The 22,044-nt window shown below is 39.6% G+C and overlaps 1 protein-coding gene across 1 annotated transcript; it reads right to left on the bottom strand.

Annotated features, from left to right (window-relative positions):
• Nucleotides 1-356: 356 nt before the first annotated feature.
• Terb2 (telomere repeat binding bouquet formation protein 2) lies at nt 357-21,168 on the bottom strand. Its single transcript, XM_040744943.1, has 7 exons — nt 21,105-21,168; nt 20,907-20,988; nt 19,685-19,824; nt 16,909-16,970; nt 15,253-15,326; nt 7,229-7,317; nt 357-1,602 (listed from the first exon to the last, which is right to left on the bottom strand). Exons 1-7 carry the CDS (start codon nt 21,166-21,168, stop codon nt 1,457-1,459), a joined length of 657 nt encoding a protein of 218 aa, XP_040600877.1. The 3' UTR covers nt 357-1,456.
• Between the last annotated feature and the right edge of the window lie 876 nt (nt 21,169-22,044).

Raw genomic sequence — 22,044 nt, 5'->3', positions numbered from 1 at the left:
TTCAGAAGGGCTTAACCATAGGCACAAAACCAAATAAGGAAAAACTACCAACAGACAAAAACACAATTCTCAAATATTGAGGCTGAGAGTTAGAATTTTATGCTATGAAATTTGAGTTGTAAAGAACTACGGCTCACATACATTCAAATAATCCACACACAAAAAAGAAAAAAAAAGTTGGACAGTGGTGGCTCACACCTTTAATCCCAGTACTCGGGAGGCAGAGGCAGGAGGATCTCTGTGAATTCAAGACCAGCCTGGTCTACACGGGCTGGTTCCAGAACAGCCTCCAAAGTCACAGAGAAATCCTGTCTATAAAAGAAAGAAAGAAAGAAAGAAAGAAAGAAAGAAAGAAAGAAAGAAAGAAAGAAAGAAAGAAAGAAGGAAAGAAAGAAGGAAAGAAAGAAACAGGGTATCCTTTCTTTAGATAATTCTGTAGGTTCCAGAAGGATAAACAGGTCTAACAAGTAATTCCATTTATATCTTCAGAAAGTAATAAGCCCAGCAAACCCTACATAAGAAGTGGTTTCTGTGTCTATGTGGTGCTTGGAAATGAACCCAGGACCTTGTACATGCTTGGCAAGTGCTGTACTAACAAGCTATGTAACTGGTCTCTTCTAACTTTTTATTTTGAGACAGGGTCTTACTAAGTTACCCAGGCTGGCTTGAGCTTTCTGTACTCCTGCTTCAGTCACCCAAGTACCTGGGATTACAGGTCAACACTACAAAATCTAGCAAAACTGCCTTATCGAGATTGCCACATCTCTATATTCATTCAAAAAGCCGGAAAGCCAGGTACAGCAGCACAGACCTGCAACTTCATCTTATTTATAATGCTGAGGCAGGAGCATTACTTGTACCCAGGAGTTAGAGGCCAGCCTGGATAGCACAATAAAACCTTGTCTCAAAAAGGGAACAGAATACGAACACTGAGATTCCAGCATAACCATCTAGGAAAACAGAGTATAAATACCAGTCTGGAAAATCATATTCCAGTTTGGGTTGGGCCTCATTTAGTCACTCTGGAAGGACACCCTCTTAAGTTTTTATTTTCTCATAAGCCACAGTATTGGGCTCAGGCTCTACTATGGAGACTATAAGATACCTGGCTCATTATGTTCAGAAATAAAACATTCACAGTTCAAGTATAGCATCCTAATTTTTAAAAATCAAAATAACAGAACCAGAATTATAAAAGTATTTCAATACTGAACCTAGAAAAAATATAATGCAATACTAAAGTCAAAATCAAAAGAACATTTGATAGAGAGTTATTTTAAGTGTTTGGATGACAATAATTCTATAACAATTTTTCACTCACAATGTTTGGAGAGCCAAAATAATTATGAGTTTTCTCCGAACACATGTTGAGAAAGAAAATAATTCTTTCTCCATTCTCATTTAAATTATATACATGTCATAATATTTTATAAAAATGCCCAGATGTAAGTACAATTTAACTTAGTTTCCTCCTTAATTTGTTTTTTATAGCAGACATGTTAATTTCATTTTGAACATGATATGCCAAATATCCTGAGCTTCCAGGAATGAAGTCATGTAATTCTCCAAGGAATTTCTCCAAGGCATCAATTGATATATAACCTATAAAGATAAAAAGAAATAGATACAATTGAAATCCTATCATGCTGTTTTATTTTCAGTATCTTTTATTTATTAGTTAAATTTTTATAGTTTTTAAAAAGAACTAAAAAGAAAAAATAATGCTGGTGAGAAGGTTCTCAAAAGACACTTGACCCTCCTTCTCCCACCTCTCCAGTACTGAGATTACAGGCCCATTCTCCATGCTCTATTATTGTACTGCAGACTAAAACCAGAGTTTTGTACATGCCGGCAAGCTCTCTACCAACTGAACTATATCCCCTGCCCTTAATACTGTTTTCTTATTTCCCCTTAGTTTACAAAATGATGAGTTTTATCATGACCTTTTCATTCAAATATATCATTGTATTTTGGTCTTATTTGTCTCTTCTACCCATCTCTCCTCCTCACTGTCCTAGTTTTGTTTGTTTATTCAATTGTGTTTTTGAGACAGGATTTCACACTTTAACCTAGACTAGACTAGAACTCACTGTGTAGCCCAGGCTGGCCTTGTTCAGCTTCCCAAGTTCTCTGACTATCGGTGTGAACCAACACACTTAACCCTTCCTTCCTTCCTTCCTTCCTTCCTTCCTTCCTTCCTTCCTTCCTTCCTTCCTTCCTTCCTTCCTTCTACTTTTGAAAAGCGTAGATACTTGATAAGTAACTTTGACTACTGAGAGTGGAATGTCCATATTGGGGCTGGAACATTAAAGTACTGAAACCAAAATGACTGGGAATAACTGGCATAAGACTAAGCACTGAGAACTTTCTCCACAACTCCTCAACTGCACAGACAGTATATCTGCTCCACAGAGCAGACAACACTTCTAAGCACTGCAAAACTGAGATAATGCTTTCTAGTGAAAAATTAACAGTGAAGTCAGTAGTACTGTCAGTCAACACAAATTATGGGTGTAATTTTGATGTCATTAATAATCTGAAATAGATACGAATGCCAAAAAAGAAACCCTGCCTAAATGCAGAGAGCTTAGGGAAGGAGTCAAAGTTCTTAAGCTGTAACTTGATAACAATTACTTATCATTTGAATGATTATATTTTACGTGTAATATGAATGTTTGTGGTTTATACTAATACTAAAATTGGAATCTAAAAGCAAACACTGTAAATTAAAAATCTAGAAGATCCCAAGTATGACTGCATTTAAAAGTACCATCAATAGCAACATATATAACTTGATTGTTTTAGTAATAAAGTCAATTCATAGTTTAAAATTATGAATCCAGCCATAGAAAATTAGTATCTCTAATCTATTTCCATCATGCGTATCTATTTCCTTGGCTCTTTCTGAAGCACAACTGTGACATCCCATGTATATTCATGATCTCCACCTGATAGATAAGCACTGTGTAACCAGTGGGAAAAAACGCTTGTTGCACAGACACATATGTGAGGTTTCTAAATGCTCTGCACACATGCAGAAGGCACCAGGGCCTTGGACTCATAGAGAAGCACTAAGAGAACCAGAAACATTAATCACACATGGGTGTCTTCTCAATAGAGGATATAAAACTGAATACCCTGGCCAGGCGTTGGTGGCGCACGCCTTTAATCCCAGCACTCGAGAGGCAGAGGCAGGTAGATCCAGGACAGCCTCCAAAACAATACAGAGAAACCCTGTCTCAAAAAACCAAAAGAAAAAAAATACCCTGCATTCTGTCCAGAAAGCTGAGAGTGGAGGTTGCTAACAGCCTGGTAACCTTTTTGCTATCTGAAGGAACAAACCTCACCCTAGTTCCCCAGAATGATTATTTCTGACTTTTCCCTCCCTAGATCATTACTCATCCTTAGAGGAGATGTCACATGTACTTTATGTACTGCTGACCTCTATGCTATCAGACAGAGACTACATTAGATTCTAGGTCTTTCAGCTATAGAACCTACCTTCAAGATCACATGTCCTTTTAAAAGAATTGCTATGTAATCACACTTAAGCTTTATTGTGCACCTGGAATTGGATTTACAGGAATTATTGTTGCTTGGAGACCCTTTTCCAAGTGCTATTGTGTTTAACTATGCCTACAATAAAGTGCCTGGTATTAGACTCCCCGAAGTCTGATTCAGGTTGATGAAGTCAATCTGCACTGCTTTTCGTCTTATCTCTGTGCAGTTTGCTCCCCTGCCTGTATACCTGCAGGGACCTGTCCACAATACACTGCACAAGGTTTCTAAAGGCTTCAGGAAAGAAATACAAAATTAATTAACAAACATATTCCTACAAGGATAAGCTGCTATCATGATGCTTCTCAGCTTTCATCCAGTTTTTGGCTTGTAACTGTCCCCCAAGCAGCTCACAGGAACTCTGCTATCCCTCTTTTCTGTCTTAGAGCTGGTCATTGTGAACACAATTTCCCAGAAAGGAAAAGCACCCACTCACTGCAAGGCTGACTAACAGGTCAGAACTTCTGACTGCAGAGAGGCTGCCATATTATAGTCTCCTTACTAGACATTCCTCTCCCTGTGTCCAACCTAGCATCCTTGTGACTAGCATTTCTGGAATACATTACCCTAACATAGCAGACCCTGAGCTTTCACCAACCCAGCTAAGAACGTGAGGTTTCTAAATGCTCTGCACACTGCATTTAAAAGTACCATCAATCCCAGCACTCAGGAGGCAGAGGCAGCAGATCTCTGTGAATTCGAGGCAGCCTGGTCTACAGAGCAAGTTCCAGGACAGCCTCCAAAACAATACAGAGAAACCCTGTCTCAAAAAAACAAAAGAAGAAGAAGAAGAAGAAATATGGGTTACTCACGGGGACAGGGTAGGGAGATGGGATGGGGATTGGTGGAGGGCATGGGAGGACAGGAGGGAGATGGAACTGGGATTGGTATGTAAAATAAATTTTTAAAATTTGAATAAAATTTATTTTTTAAAAAAAGAAGTAAAAAAAAGAAAGAATGGTTAATTTAAAATTTAAGTTAGCTAGTAACAAGCCTGACTTATTGGACAAGTGTTTATAACTGATAGTAAGTCTCAGTGTGATTATTTGGGAAATGGCTAGCAGGAAAGAAAAGTCTGCCTACAACTTTCTACTAGGGCTATTTTATGTGTTGACACGTCATTTCTGAAAAAAAGGACTGGCTTCTGTTTTAGACATTCTCTTATTACTTTGAACCTCTTACTCTGAAACAAACTACTATGTTTTGAATAGACTTTATGAAAATGCCTATTCGGGGAGCTTGAGAGATGGTACAGTGGTTAAGAACACTGCCTGCTCTTGCAGAGGACCCAGGTTGATTCCCAGCACACATATGCTGGCTCCCAACTGTGTATAGCTCCAGTTTCAGGGCATCCAATGCCCTCCTCTAGTCTCTTGAGATACCAAGTACATAGGCATACATGCAGACACAACACCCATATGCATAAAAAAGCCCATGTAATATTAAGCGTTGGGCTAAAGCTCAGCAAAGACCGACAGTCTGGCAAGTACCACTTGCAAGTAAGCTATGATGTGGATTTTTCCACTCCCAGTTGTGCCTCAGAATGACTGTAGCTTTGATCACAATTTCTCTGAAAATGTATGGAACTTTGAAATAAGTCATCATTTAACACACTCCAGGACTCTGGCCCTCTGAAACTATAAATTATTCATTATTCTGGTTTTGTTTTTCTTTTCCTTGATGTATGCCAACCTGACCTCAAACTTGCTGGTCGAAGTTGAGGATGACCCTGAGTTTCTTATCCTCTTGCTTCTACCTCTGCAGTGCAGGAATTACAGATGTGACACCATTATACAGCTCCGAGGTGCTAAGGATCAAACTCAGGCTTTCTGAATACTGGGCGAACACTATACCAACTGAGCTGGAGGCACAAGACCCTTGTTTTGTTTGTTTGTTTGTTTTTAGAGATAAAGTCTCAACACTGTACTCAATATGGTCTGTAACTCACTATGTAGCTCAGGCTACAGATTTATAGTACTTTTCTTGCTCAGTCCCCAAATGCTTGTATTTATAGAAACTAGCACCCATGCCAGATACATGGTCATTGTTTTAAACTGTTAATTCTGAAATGATTTGCTACATATAAATAGATATTTAAACAGTAAATATTTTTGGGTTCTCAATTTAATTATTAGAATCCTTTGACTTGGGGGCTAGAGAGATGGCTCAGAGGTTAAGAGCACTGACTGTTCTTCCAGAGGTTCTGAGTTCAACTCCCAGCAACCACATGGTGGCTCACAACCATCCATAATGAGATCTGGTGCCCTTTTCTGGCATGCAGGCAAATATGGAGGCAGGATGTTGTATTCATAATAAATTAATTAATTAAAAAAAGAATCATTTGACTTGGAATTTTTGCCAGGAAGGTATTTGTTAGTGATTATTTTCTTCCCTCTACTTACCACATATGAAATTTATCAATCAGAACATCTTATTGTGGAGGATAACAAGTGATATCAAACTGAGGCGATAATAAAAACCAATTTCAAAAACAAGTATTTTGGGAGCCATTTGGCAAAGTCTAGAGATATTTTTGGTTGTCACAGTTGCAGGGAAGAAGTTGCATGACTGGCACCTGGGGAAAACACCTTACAACCATGGTGAAAGTTGATGCTCATCCATCTCGGTCAAGAGAACAATTTGGCCAGCAGTGCCTGAACTGTGAGGCCCTGTTCTAACTCAAAGCTCCAGCTTGCATTTTCTATAACTAAAGTTCTCAAATAATTCTATTTTCTGAAGCTTACCAGTCATTGAACTTAACCCATTTAAGGGAGGGAAAGTCAAATATCTAAGTCCCCAGTTATCAGACTTCCTGGTATTAGGATTTCTCACCTGGGAAGGTGAGCTAACATCAGAGTGGGTGTGGTCAAGTAACTTGCTTGCTACCCATTTCCCTGTTTCATGCCTAGAAATTAGAGAACAGCTGACTGCAGGCATCTGGGAAACCTCCCCCATCTTCAGAAAGTATAAAAAGAAAGCCCACTTCTGTGATGTGGGCTCTGATTCCTCTCTCTATTTCTGCCATGTGGTCTGTGTCTGGTGCTGGGGCCTAAACTGCCCCCAAAGCCTTCACCATGCTGTTGTCTGTCTGTCCATGACAGTAACTTTTCTAATAAATTCTACAGTCCCCAGTAATCCATTTCAGCATATCTCTTGAACCACCCCCAATCTGAAGCCTTTCATTAGAAGAATTAACACCATAAACGTACAGACAGACAGCAGCATGGTAGGGGCTTTGAGCAGAGTTCAGTCCTCTCAGAGGAAAGGGAAGTTTCACGTTACATGGCTGGTGAGTAGTTCACGGAAAGGTCCCAGCTGTCTGCTTCCATAATAGTAAAGCCTGATCCTAGGCATGTATGAGGCCCTGGGTTCAACCTCCAGACTACAAAGACAAAAACAAAAGAACTGATCCCTGAATGTCAGAAATAAATTGCAACTGTCTCATGGAAGCAAGAGCAAGCATACCTCCTATCTAGAGACCTCTGTCTTGGCACAGAAAACATGAAGCCCATGCTTGGTCCATTCTTCAGATAAATAAATGTTTTAGATAAATGGCACCTCTCCTATCACCATGGTAAAAGAAAAGGTTCTGCTTGGTAACAGCATTGTTCTACTCAGTCCCCTTGTTTCTTTGCTAGCTGAGCTTACTTTATTTTTTACTTCAGATTACCTGTTACCATGTTGTTCACTGGATAATTCTGAAGAGGGAAGTACATCTGCTTTTCTACAACCGGAGTCCTTATAAAATGATTCTCTACACTATAAAAATGGAACATATAGAAAATCACATTTATATTTGATTTTTAAATTTATATTACAAAATCAGATTTATTCCAGACAATTTATATAATAATTTAACACTTCTTTAATCAGGTTTAGTCTTACTTGGTGAAAATGTTAATTGTGAGCTTTCTTTTGTGATGCTAAGAAAGACCAGAGCCCATATACCTACTTTCAGTTTTCTTAGCCACTTCATAAATCAAACAATTATTGAATAGAGGCCTGGGTCATCTCAATATCCCCCAAAACACAGTAATAACTTATAATAACACAGGGCAGCCAGGCATTAGTGGCCCACACCTTTAATCCCAGCATTCGGGAGGCAGAGGCAGGGGGATCTCTGTGAGTTCGAGGCCAGCCTGGTCTACAGAGCGAGCTATAAATAAATAAATAAATGAATAAATAAATAAATAAAAGATAACACAGGGCTAGGAATATATCTTAGTGGTAGTGCTTTTCCCTAACATGCATGAGACTTAGGTTCAATACCCAGCACTGTCAAAAATGTAAAATAATTCATTATATGCATCATAATCAATACACATATGTATACACATGTGAAATATTACATATGCCAAAAGCACAGTAGACTCTATAAATGGTCATAGTCTTTTGTTATACAGTATTTAAATAATTGAGAGTCTATAAACTAGTACATTTCTCCATACTTCAGCATAACAAAAAGAAACAATGTTGGGGAAACCATGAAATTTTTAAGTAACTTAATAAGGCTTACCTTAGACCATGGGCCTGCCTGCCTATTTAAGACCAGATGGCAGCCTAAAAGAAATCAGTCCACTCCTCCCCCTATAGTCTGTCCTCTGAGGCAAAGAATTGACAAACTCTGTTTATCACAAAAGCCTAGACTTGTCCCCTTTTTTTTTTCTTTTTCTTTTTTTGGTTTTTCAAGACAGAGTTTCTCTGTGTAGCCCTGGATGTCCTGGAACTCACTCTGTAGACCAGGCTAGCCTTGAACTCACAGAGCTCTGCCTGTAACTACCTCCCAAGTGCTAGAATTAAAGGAATGCACCACCACTGCCCATGTGGCAGTTTGAATGTCATTGACCCCCCTATAAGCTCATATGGAGTGAACCTATTAAGAGGTGTGGCTTTGTTGGAATGGGTAGGGCCTTTGTGGGAGGAAGTGTGTTACTGTGGGGGTGGGCTTTGAAGTTTCCTATGCAAATGTCCCTATGGTGTGACTATGCCTCCTTTGGGTATATGCCCAACAGCGGTATTTCAGGGTCTTGAGGTAAGTTGATCTCTAATTTTCTGAGAAATTGCCATATCGATTTCTACAGTGGCTGTAAGTTTGTCAATTGTTTTCTTTTTTATTATTATTAATCTATCTTTTATATTTCAATCCCAGTTTCCCCTCTCTCCTCCCACTGCCCCCACTACCATCCCCCACCTCCCATCTGCTCCTCAGAGAGGGTTAAGGCCTCCCCTAGGAAGTCTATTAAGTTTGTCCCATCATCTCGTTGAGGCAGGACCATCTCCACTCCATATCTGGGCAAGGTTATCTCCATATAGAATGGGCTCCACTAATTCAGTTTGTGCATTAGTGTTAGATCTTGGATCCATTGCCAGTGGCCTCATATATTGTCCCAGTCACACCATTGTCACCTATATTAGGAGAGTCTAGTTCGGTCTTATGCAGGTTCCCCATCCGTCAGACCCGAGTCAGTGATCTCTCACTATCTTGGGTCAGCTGATTCTTTGGGTTTGCCCATCATGGTCTTGACTCCTTTGTTCATATTATTGCTACTCCCTTACTTCAGTTGTACTCCAGGAGCTTGGCCCAATGGTTAGTTGTGGATTTCTGCATCTGCTTCTGTTTCTGGAAGAGGGTTCTAGCTTCTCTGGGGTTGTGGATTGTAGGCTGGATATCTTTTATGTCTGGTATCCACTTATGAGTGAACACATACTATATTTGTCTTTCTGGTTTGGGGTTACCTCACTCAAGATGGTTTTTTACTAGTTCTGTCCATTTGCCTGCATGTCATTGTTTCTTACTGCTGAGTAGTACTCCATTGTGTAAGTGTACCACATTTTCTTTATCCATTCTCCAGTTGAGGGGCATCTAGGTTGTTTCCAAGATCTGACTATTACAAATAATGTTGCTATGAACATAGTTGAGCAAATGTCCCTATGGTGTGACTATGCCTCCTTTGGGTATATGTCCAACAGCGGTATTGCAGGGTCTTAAGGTAAGTTGATCCCTAATTTTCTGAGAAATTGCCATATCGATTTCCACAGTGGCTGTAAGTTTGCACTCCCACCAGCAATGGAGGAGTGTTCCCCTTTCTCCACATCCTCTCCAGCATACGCTGTCAATAGTGTTTTTGATCTTAGCCATTCTGATCAGTGTAAGATGGAGTATCAGTGTGGTTTTGCTTTGCATTTCCCAATGACTAAGGATGTTGAGCATTTCTTTGAGTGTCTTTTGGCCACTTGAGTTCCTTCTGCTGAGAATTCTGTTTAGATCTGTACCCCATTTTTAATTGGATTATTTGGTAGTTTGATTTCTAGGTTTCTTGAGTTCCTTGTATGTTTTGGAGATCATCCCTCTGTCAGATATGGGGTTGGTGAAGATCTTTTCCCATTCTGTAGCTATCCATTTTGTCTCGTTGACTGTATTCTTTGCTTTACAGAAGCTTTTCAGTTTCAGGAGGTCCCATTTATTAATGGTTTCTCTCAGTGTCTGTGCTACTGGTGTTCTATTTATGAGGCGGTCTCCTGTGCCTGTGCGTTCAAATGTATTTGCCTCTTTCTCTTCTATGAGATTCAGTGTGGGTGGCGTTATATTGAAGTCTTTGATCCATTTGGACTTGAGTTTTGTGCATGGCAATAGATATGGATCTATTTGCATTCTTCATGTTGATAGCCAGTTGTACAAGCACCATTTGTTGAATATGTTTTCTTTTTTCCATTTTATATTTTTAGTTTCTTTGTCAAAAGTGAGGAGTTCATAGGTATGTGGGTTGATAACAGGGTCTTCAATTCTATTCCATTGGTCCAACTGTCTTTAAGGCAATACCAAGCTGTTTTCATTACTATAGTTCTGTAGTAGATTGAAGTCAGGGAGGTGATGCTTCCATAGTATCCTGTATTATACAGGTTGTTTGGCTATCCTGGATTTTTTGTTTTTCCATATGAAGTTGAGTATTACTCTTTCAAGGTCTGTGAAGAATTATGCCTGTATTTTGATGTGGATTGCATTGAATCTGTAGCTTACTTTTGGCAGGATTGCCATTTTTACTATATTGATCCTACCTATTCAAGAGCATGGGAGATCTTTCCATTTTCTGATATCTTGAAGTTCTTGTCAAACAAGTCTTTCACTTGATTGGTTAGAGTTACCCTGAGATATTTTATGTTATTTTTGGCTATTGTAAAGAGTGATATTTCTCTGATTTCCTTCTCAGCCCATTTGTCATCTGTATATAGAAGTGCTACTGTTTTTAGAGTTAATATTATATTCTGCTTCATTACTGAAGGTATTTATTGCAGGGGTTCTCTGGTAGAATTTTTGGCATCACTTATGTAAACTATCATATCATCAGCAAATATTGAGAGTTTGACTTCTTCTTTTCCAATTTGTATCCCTTTGATCTCCTTTTGTTGTCTTCTTGTTATAACTAAAACTATGTTGGATACATATAGAGAGAGTGGACAGCCTTCTCTTGTTCCTGATTTCAGTGGTATTGCTTTGAGTTTAGTGTGATGTTGGCTGTTGGGTTACTGTATATTGTCTTAATTATATTTAGGTATCATCCTTGTATCCCTATTCTCTCCAAGACCTTTATCATGAAGGGGTGTTGAATTTTGTCAAAGGCTTTTTCAGCATCTAATGAGATGATCGTGTGGTTTTTCTTTTTCAGTTTGTTTATATGGTGGATTACATTGATGGATTTTCATATGTTGAAAATCTCTGGGATGAATTCTATTTGGTCATGGTGGATGATTTTTCTGCTGTATTCTTGAATTCAGTTTGCCAGTATTTTTATTGAATATTTTTGCATCTATGTTCATGAGGGAAATTGGTATTTATTTATTTATTTATTTATTTGGATTTTTCAAAACAGGGTTTCACTGTATTGTTTTGGAGGCTGTCCTGGAACTCACTCTGTAGACCAGGCTGGCCTCAAACTCACAGAGATCCGCCTGCCTCTGCCTCCCGAGTGCTGGGATTAAAGGCATGTGCCACCAACGCCTGGATGGTGTATTTTTTAGTTGTGTCTTTGTGTGGTTTGGGCATCAGAGTAACTGTAGGCTCATAAAAAGAGTTTGGCAATGTTCCTTCTGTTTCTATTGTGTGGAATAATTTGAGGAGTATTGGTATTAAATCTTCTTTGAACATCTGGTAGAATTCTGCACTGAATCCATCTGGGTATGAACTTTTTTTGGTTTTGAGACAACTGATAACTGTTTCTATTTCCTTAGGGGTTATAGGTATATTTAAGTTGTTTATCTGTTCTTATGCGGTACTTATCTAGAAAAGTGTCCATCTCCTTTTTGTTTCTTATTTTGTTAATTTGGATATTCTCTGTCTTTTGTATTAGTTGACATCTTATTGCCTGCAAGCCAATATGTAGCCAGCACCACATCTGCCTGCACCCTGTCATGCTCCCCACCATGATGAACTATAAGTGGGCCCCTTCAATTAAATGTTTTCCTTATAAGGGTTGCTATGGTCATAGTGTCTCTTCACAGCAATGAAAACCCTAACTAAGACAGCACAGCATGACTTGCTAGGTCCCCTTTGTTGTAACAAAAAAGATGGAGTCATGGAACAAACAATTCTGATGCCTAGCTCTGATAAAACTGGCTCTGAGTTACCTAACCCTTCAAGTAAAGGACTTTTGACTTTTTCTGTTTCTTGCTCAACCTGTCCCATGTTGTTGGCCACATACATCCACCTCTTACCTACTTGAAGCTCCTCCCAGGTTTAAGAACCTGGATACGTTGTCTCAAGCCTCCTCCATTGCTCTCCCAGCTCAACCTCACCATGCTGCCTCTGGTGTGATGTACTTACTATCCCTCACAATGCTTTCCCATTTCAAGCTGGCCATGCCCCATCACAATTGTGAGGCTCTCTCTCCTAATAGAGCTCACTGATGCAGGGTAATTTCTGGTCTACTACTCCTTTCCTGGAATTATAGCTTTGCTTTCTAAGAGTTTAATCCTAACACTAAATTATAACATCAAATAAGGTTTTCAATCTTACAGAAACATGTTGATAGAATATTTGATGCAAACTGAAGGGACTTCAAGATGGCCTCAGTTCTATAAATTGTGTCTTATTGTAAGAGAGTAGAGACATAGTCTACTGAGTGACAGAATTATTTCTAATTTAAATTTCTTTTCTATATGTCTTATTTTCATGAATTAAATGGACTTACATTTTTTAAATTTTGGCATTTTAAAAATAGGGTCTCATAAAACCCAAGCTGGCCTCAAACTAGTTATGTAGCTAGGGATAAACTTGAACTTCTCCACCTCCAGGGTGCTGTGATTACAGGCACACATCAGTACACCTAGTTTATGCAATGCTAGTGATCACACCCAGAGCTCCATGCACACTAGGAAACCACTCTAACACTGAGCTACATCCCCAGCCTTTGCATTTATATTAAAATAATTTAAAACGACAACAAAAAGTTAAAATGCACGAAACTTTAAAATTTGAGGTATATTTGCAGAAAGGAAAATAGCACAACAATTAAAACTCTGGACTCCACATGGTATCAAATTCATCTGTACTTTCTGAGTAAAACTGAATAAATTATTTAGCACTTCAGAGCTGTTTTTCAATTGTAAAATGAATGGGACTGATTGCATATCCAAGCTGTGAGAATCAAATGAAATATTGTGAACTGCTTGTCTCACAAATACTTAGCAATTGTCCAATAATAGTATACCATTTAACATGTGCTTACTATCACTTTGAAAGTAATGCCTCATACATATATTTCAAGGTCTACTTTATTTATGTTCACATCCCACCATCTGGTGGCTCCACACGGAAAAGGCTCTACAGATGTAGTGGAGTTTTCCACCATAACATGATAAGGCTGTGGAACATATGAACTCACAGAGGCTATGACAACATGCACAATGTAAGGATTCAGGTATTATGCTTCCCTGCCGCTGTCAGCTGGCAGAATACACTCAAGCAGTACCCTGGTCAGCATGCAGGTGCAAAGGACCCCTTTAAAAGAAAGACCCCTGCCCAGTTATGCTCTTTCTCTCTCTTTCCTGCTGTTTCCCTGGGGCAGACAGGACTTTTCTTGTCTCCCTCTTCTCTTCTGTCCTCTCTGTCTCTGTGTCTCTTTACCTCTTTTTTCTCTCCTGCCCCTCCCCGCTTCCCTTTCTAATAAAACTTCTCACTAAGCTCTGTCTGTCTGACATGTTTGTCCCCTGTCTTGGTCACCCTCGCCTGCCATGGAATCCACCAAGGTTCTCTACATGCTTATTCATAACACATAGTACTGCATAAAATCAGGCCAGCCAAACTCTCAGCATGGATAGAGGAGGGGCTCAGGAAGCCCCCACCCTAGCTGAGAAGCTGTTGGCCATAGATAGCTGCTACAAGAGGTAGAATAAGTTTCATCAGGGATACAGCCCCTGGAAGGCGGCTCATGCTCCAGTATATGGTCCAATACCCACGCAGACAATGGCAGCACTAAGTAGGGCCAGTGGGTTTTCAAATAAAGAGAGAAGCACCAGGTGTGGTGGTGCACACCTCTAATCCCAGCACTTAGGAGGCAGAGGCAGGTGGACCTCTGTGAGTTCGAAGCCAATCTGGTCTACATAGTGAGTTCAAGAACATCCATCCATGACTATACAGAGAGAGAATACATGAAATTGAGGGGAGTTAAGGAATTAGAGGAGAGGGGGTGGAGTGGGTTTGATCAAAATTCATTATGTACATTATGAAAATTCCCAATAAGAAAAGAAAAAATGAAAAATAAAAGGCAAAGTTGGGCAGTGGTAGTACACACTTTTAATTCCCAGCACTTGGAAGGCAGTGGCAGGAGGATCTCTGTGAATTCAAGGCCAGGCTGGACTACAGAGTGAATTCCAGGACAGCCAGGGCTACACAGTGACAGTGAAACACTGTCTTGAAAAAACAAAAAGAAAAAAGAAAAAGAAAAGGCAGAAACCTAGAGTATTTCACATAATTGGTCTTTTTTTTTTTTTTAAGTATGACAGAGTCTTCTTATGTAGCCTAAGTAGCCTAGGCTAGTCTGGTGTTCATCTTAAGCCCCACCTGTAGTACTAAGATTACACCTAAAAAGTACCATGCCTGGCATTTTGTCATATATACATGTACATTTGTGTGAGTGTTAGCGTGAGTGCACACATATGTATGTGAAGGGCATGTATGTGAGGGCATGTATGTGGAGGGCAGAGGTTGCTATTCGGTGACTTCATTAATATTTCATCACCTTATTTTGTTATGTATTTATTTATGTTTTATGTGCATGTGTGTCTTGCCTATAAGTGTACCACATGTGTTCCTGGTGCTCTCAGAAGAGAGAGTCAAGTCCCCTGGAACAAGCCCAGGTACTCTGTAAGAACAATAAGTGCTCTTAACCACTGAGTCATCTTTCAAGCCTCACTTACTACTCTGTTGTGAGTTTGAGACCAAGCCTGGTCTACTGAGCGAGTTCCAGGACAGGCTCCAAAACAATACAGAGAAACCCTGTCTCGAAAAAACCAAAACAAAAAAAAAGTTTGTATGACTTTGGACAAGTCAATCTTTTTAATCTTAGATCTCTTTTTCTATAAATGAGAATGGTGATAATGACAATATCAATCTCAGAGGAATTGTGAAACAAATAAACAATTAAGCTCAAAGATTTCTACATTTAATTTAAATAGCAATGAAGCATATTAACTCAATACCTTTCAGACAATTCTTTTTTGTGTTCTGTTGTTGGCTCACTGCTTTCCCTTTTGTTTGATGTTACTCTGTCATGCTGTAAATAGGAAACAAATCACCAATTATCTAGTCAGTAATTTTTAAATTAAATTAAAATATAACCAAAAGCTATTTAAATTTATTCTTTTTGTTCTAGCCATTGTAACCTGGTAGGGAAGCTTACAAAATTATATATATACATATATATACACTCATATAATCATACTGTTAGAAGGAAAACCAGAATTTTAAATGGAAGTTAAATTTGTAGCAGGTAATTGAACTTTAAGGGAAGAAGAAGAATAAAGAAAGGAAGGGAGAAAGAAAGAAAACCAAGTATTACAAACTTAAGGCTTTCTTAAAATACTTGCCTTCAGCCGCGCATTGGTGGTGCACACCTTTAATCCCAGCAGTCAGGAGGCAGAGGCAGGTGGATCTCTGTGAGTTCAAGGCCAGCCAGATCTACAGATCGAGTTCCAAAACAGGCTACAAAATAATACAAAGAAACCCTGTCTCAAAAAAAAATCTGTCATCACTGACAAATCAGAGTCTAGATATTTTCAGAACTTATCATCTCCAAGCCAAAGATCCTGAAGAGACTATGATTTCCAAATGATGATACTCTGGGAAATAAAAAAGCAAATTAGTGGGGCCAGTGAGATATGCCTATGTGTATATTGAGGACAAGACACCCAATATGATACAGCATCATATGGACGTCAGAGGACAACTTGTTGAAGTTGGTTCTCTCCTTCAACTGTGGAACCTCTCCATGTCATCAAGGTTGTGCAACAAGCAGTTTTATTCACTGAGCCATCTCGCTGGCCCAAGGAAGGACTTTCTGTTTCACCATCATTTCTATTTCTGTTAGCTACTATTGCTATTATGAAAAGTTTTACTTATACCATTTTTCTTCTCTCTTTTTGCCCCCTTTGTCTTTTTTTCTTTCTGCTTTTGAATTATCACTATGAACTAATTGATTTCTTTTTGTATAATGTATCATTCTCTATTACTGTCTTCTTTTGATGCTGAGATTATCCATAAATGGCTATTGCATAAAGATTTTGAAGTCAAAAACACACAAATTTGAGTAGAATGGCAAAAACTAAAAAAACAGTATTGCATGTATCTATTAAGGAATATTCCTTAAAACATTTAGCAAGTGGTATAGCACAAGAATTCATCAGAATCTACACCAGCAAACACACCTATTGTTGCTCTGTGTCACCGACTAAAGAAACCAAAGTTCTTTATTTTTCCAGTACTAGGAATTGAACTGAAGGCCTTATATATTAAGGAGACATTCTACCGTGTGTTCTACCCCAACCCTCCTGCCCCCAATTCCCAAATGCTAGGATTACAAACATATGTATATTCCACCATGTCTGGATTTTATGCTGGGATGAAGACTGAATCCAGGATTTCTTGCATGCTAAGCCTGAACTCAAGTTTCTTCTAAGAACAGTTTCATTTATACGGAATATTCCAATTTTGCCTATTTATTATGTAAAGATAATGTCAATAAAAGCATGCTCTTTAAATTCCTTAATCTGGCGCATTGATGCATATGTCACAAATTATACTGCCTTCAAAAGTTTTGAAACTGTACATGCCAATCAAGTATTTTAATTTCCTCTTACCTTTTTTACCAGAAAATTTTCATCTTGTTCCCAAATGAAACTACCAATTTTTCTTCGTATTTCTGTAGTGAGAAAAACAAATCCAATATTTTTAAAGTAATTTCTGAACTTTGCATAAGGTTTGAAACTTGTAGGTTATATTTAGCCTCTTTTTTATTCTACTTGAATAGAATAAAATAGAATCTCTGTGACTTCGAGGCCAGCCTGGTCTACGAGAGTTCCAGGACAGCCTCCAAAACAATACAGAGACACCCTGTCTCAAAAAACAAAAAACCAAAAAAAAATTAATTTTGCCTCATTTGGGGGGGGGCACAGTTTGAGACAGGGTTTCTCTATAACAGTCCTGGCTGTCCTGGAACTTGCTCTGTAGACCAGACTGGCCTTGAACTCACAGAGATCCACCTGCTTCTGCCTCCCGAGTGCTGGGATTAAAGGCTTGCGCCACAACTGCCCACTAAAACCTTTTAAACTCATATAGTTCACAGTGGCATCTTATACATCTACTAGGCCATACTTCTCTAAGTAGATAAATATGTTATCCTGCTTTGAATGAGAATGGCCCCCACAGGCTCATGTTTGGTCCCCAGTTGGTACTTTTGGAATGGATCCTCACTGGAGAAGCATGTTACTGGCAATGGATCTGAGGTTTTAAGGGACAGTACACTTCCCAGTGGTCTCTGCTTCCTGTTCGTGGATCCAGGTGTGAACTCTCAGCTGGTGCTCCAATGCCATATGCCTGCCTGCCTGCCTGCCTGCCTGCCTGCCTGCCTTCCTTCATGCTCCCCATTATGATGGTCATGGACTCCTATTCCTCTGGAATTGTAAGCCCCAAATCAACACTTCCTTCTATAAATTGCCTTGATCATGATGTTTTATCACAGTATGGAAGAGTAACTAAGAGAGGGGCATACCCTTTTTTTTAAAGGACTTTCATTTCAAACAGATTTTTAAAGATTTAAATATATGTTAATAGAAGATAATAAACTCAAAGATAAAATAGGAGTTTTAATTTAAAATAAGGTTAATGAATTGGATAGTCATTCTATAATACAAACTCCTCAAAGAAGAGTTTGAGGTCAGTTGAGGCTACATAGTAAAAACTTGCCTCAGAATTTTTAAAACATTGCTGTGCATAATGGTACATATCTATAATTCTGGCACTCAGGAGGCTGAGGCAGGAGGATGAACACGAATTTGAAGCTAGCCTGAGCTACAAAATTAGTACAAGGTCAGCCAGAGTGATATAACAAGACCCAATCTCAAGAATGAAAAAGAGAGAGGTTTAACTAGAAAGGGAGGAGGGAAGAAAGAGAAAGTTATTTTTTTAACAAATCTATTTTGCCATAAGTCATTAATTTAGTGTTATAACTAGGTTGTGCTGGAACACTAGTTACAAGAAACCAATCTTTGGGGTTTCTAAGGACTTTTCTAGGAAAATAACAAAGATTTTGGTTTGTTCTGCTTTATTTTTAACATGTTCCTCGCTCTCGCTGGAAACCTGTAAACAACTTCAGTTTGTCCTTTAGAAGTGGACATAGAACTATAGGATAAACAAAACCTTTATCAAGAATTGAGTGACTAGGGGATGAAGAGATGGTCCAGAGATTAAGAACATTGTATGCCCTTCTAGAAGACCCTGGTTCAGTTCTTAGTACCCACATGGTGGCTCTGTAATTCCAGCTCCTGGGGATCTGATGCCCTCTTCTGGCCAATACAGGTACCAGGTACCACTGTGGTGCACTGACATACAAACCAGCAAAACATCCACATACAAAATAAAGTAATTTAAAAAAAGAATTGGGTAACTAATGAAAGACCTACAAAGTTAGATCTATAAGGTTAGGTAGATAACCTAGGTTAATCATTGGACAAACATGCTAAGAACATGTTCCAAGCAAGGAAAACTGAAAAGTCCAATCTCAAAAACAGTTCACTTACTTTTCCTTCTTACTTCATATGGTTGCTGAGATAATGTGAAAGTACTTTCAAAAGTATAATGAAAAATACAAATATGAACTTATTACAACAAATAATGAAAAATCAGAATGAAGAGATTCGCACTAGCAAACAACACATGTATCAAATATTTACCACATGTCATATACCTTAATCTATTATCTCATTTTATCCTCAAAATCACTTGGAAAAAGTCAATAGCATGTTAGATCACAAAACTGCTGGGCTTGGTGGTCCACATCTTTAATCCTAGCACTTGGGATGGGGGGGGCAGGCAGGTGAATCTGTGTGAGTTTGAAGTCTGTATGGTTTATATAGTGAGCTCCAGGCCAACCATGACCACACAGTAAGACCCTGCCTCAAAACAAATACAATACAATGCAATAAAAACCTTCCTAAATACAAACTAAGTGTTGGATCTTAGCTGGTGAGCACTTGACTTTGGGGGTAATATCTGACTCTTATTCACCATTGAACTCCAGCACCTGGGTTGTAACCTGGCAAACAAAGAAACCGTAATGACTGTGTGAAAGAAGAAAGCCAAAATATTCCCTCAAGGTATGTGATCCCAAATCCATATTTGTTCCATTTATTTTAAATGATTCAAAATTTTCTGTGGGTATCTGGTTCACACCTATAATCCCAGGACTCAAGAGACTGGGATACAGAGTGAGACACTAAAGAAAAAAAACCAAAAAGATAAAAAAAAAAAAACCACAAAATTTCCAATTGAGAACAGAAATTGGTAAGATTAAAATTGGTTATCTTAATAGGGATTGGCTGGATTTGGCAAACAGATGGGTTTATGATCTTTGCTAACCTTTTTGCAGACATGCAGGAGGAAGAACAAAGTGGCCTAAGGCCACGGAGTTTTTCATTTCAGTATTAGCTACCGCAGAAAGATAGTAGGCATGAAATACTGTAGCATTATCTTCTATGTACTCGAGGCTCTGATATATTCTAGAAGAAAGGAAATCTTCTAGGTTATGAAATAGAGAGGAATGCGTTCAACCTTTCAAAAGAAAAACAAATGACAGAAGTAGTATAGTGTTAACATTAAAGAATACATTTACAATGGTCCTTTTTTTTTTTCCTGGCAAGAATGAGTACATTTCAGGTATATTACTTGGTTTGGGGACCTAAGTGTAGGCAAATCTCAGCTTTAGAGTTGGTAAATGATTGTATGAATTTAAAAAGACCAAAAAGAGTAGTTAGTAGGCCATCAACGTGACTAAAAGCCAGCAGCCCAACGAGTTTTACTCATAGTTACTGCCATTAAAATAAACCAATGAGTTCTGAGGTAAAGAGTGGGCATTCAGTTAGAGAAGACTTCACATACAGAAAACATCTTTTCTAGGCCTGTGAAAAGAGGGAGAGAAGACATTAGAAAAAAAGACATACATGAAGGAACAATAACGACACTTGAGGTTGACTAGACTGTGAAAGGCAAGGAAAATTAAAGAGGCTCTAGCTAAGTCTAACCCTGTAGGTAAGTGGGGTGAGGGCGGGCCAGGAGCAGATCTCTGCTCAGCAAACACTTGACAGTAATTATGAAAGGAGATGGCAGCTCACAGGTGGAAGCATAGAAACCTCTTGGGAAGCTCCTGTGACAGTCTTGGCAAGGTGTAATTACAGTGCTAGTAAAAGCAGCAATGAGGATGAGGATGAAGTACTGGGACCAGTTCCGAGGTATTAGGCACCAATGCATTCGCGGCAATAGAAGGCTAAGATGCCAGAGAGCCCAGTCTGTTGACACACACCTGAAATCTTGGCACTTAGTATGCCAAGACAGGAAGAGCATGACGCTCAAGGCTAGCCTGGGCTACACTGCAAGAGCCTGTCACAAAGAAAATAGACCAAAAAAGAAAGAGAGAGAGAGAGAGAAGGAGGGAGGGAGGGAGGAAGGAAGAGAAAGGCATGTCCATGACTACGGCTGCAAACTTGTTCCCCTGTGTTGATAACTGGACTGCTACTACCATTCGTGGCTCTAGGCACACGATGGCAGAGATGACAGGAAAGGCTCTAGCGGTGGCCCGGGGTACCTCAGCGTGTCCGGGTGCGAGGCATCACAGCTGAACAGGAAGTCTGCGGCCTGGGCTTCGCTGACTGTCCCCCCTTCGTCCACTGCGGAGACAAGAGCACGTGTGAGCGCCGAGCAGGGCAAGCCTCAACCCCGGTGGCGGAGGAGGGCCTCATGAGGACACTCTGGCTCCCACGTTCTGCCCCGCCCGTCCTCCTACCCCAGAACTGCCTCAAGTCCTGACTGACGCTGCGACAGAACCAACCACGCTGCCTCTGGAACATGGCGCCCCAGCCTCCAGGCTCCTGGGCGGGGCCTAGAGCCGAGACTGCTGATTGGTCTGAAACCAAGCTTGATGATTGGTTCCCAAAAGGAAAGGGCGGGAAAGACCTCGGGAAGCAAAGAGACGCTGAACTACCACAGTTGAGAGAATAGCTGCGGAGGACAGAGTTCACTGAACCCGGTGAGTTTTAAACGCGGAGTAATAAATATGTGTGTGTATGTATGTATGTATGTATGTATGTATGTATGTATATATGTATGTATGTGTGCATGTGTGTATACATATATATAGCATATTTTAGAAAGTTTCATATAATCCAGCATGGCTTGGACCTCGCTATTTCATAGCGTGCTGATTGATGCACCTCCGAACCACAGCTGGAATTACCGGCTAGCTCACTGAGGCTGTCGTAAACCACCATGCGGGTGCTGGGAATTGAACCTGGGTTCTCTGAATGAGTAGTCAGTGTTTTTAAACCCTGGGCCATCTCTCCAATGGTAAGAATTATTTTTAGATTTAGTGATGGTATCATTGTGTGTGTGTGTGTGTGTGTGTGTGTGTGTGTGTGTGTGTGTGTGTGTGTGTGTGTGTGCTGGCTGGCTGGCTGGCTGTGTAGGTAAGTAAGAAGACAACTTTCAGGAATTGGTTCTTTACTTCCACAACGTGGGTTCCAGGGATTGAATTTGGGTGGTCAACTTGGTGGCAAGAGGTTTCTATCAGCAGAGCCATCTTGACACTCCCCTATATCATATTTTCTTGTTATTTCGAGACAGTCTCTTATAACCTAAGCTGGTCTTGAACTTCAACTGAACATGGCCTTGAATTTGTGGATCTCCTGCCTCCACCTCAGAGTGTTGTGGTCACAGGCCTGTGTCAC

The sequence above is a fragment of the Mesocricetus auratus genome, unplaced genomic scaffold (assembly GCF_017639785.1).
Source record: "Mesocricetus auratus isolate SY011 unplaced genomic scaffold, BCM_Maur_2.0 Super-Scaffold_100004, whole genome shotgun sequence".
NCBI lineage: Eukaryota > Metazoa > Chordata > Mammalia > Rodentia > Cricetidae > Mesocricetus > Mesocricetus auratus.
The sequence above is the reverse complement of the archived record's forward strand: the minus strand, read 5'-3'. Positions and strand labels throughout refer to the sequence as shown.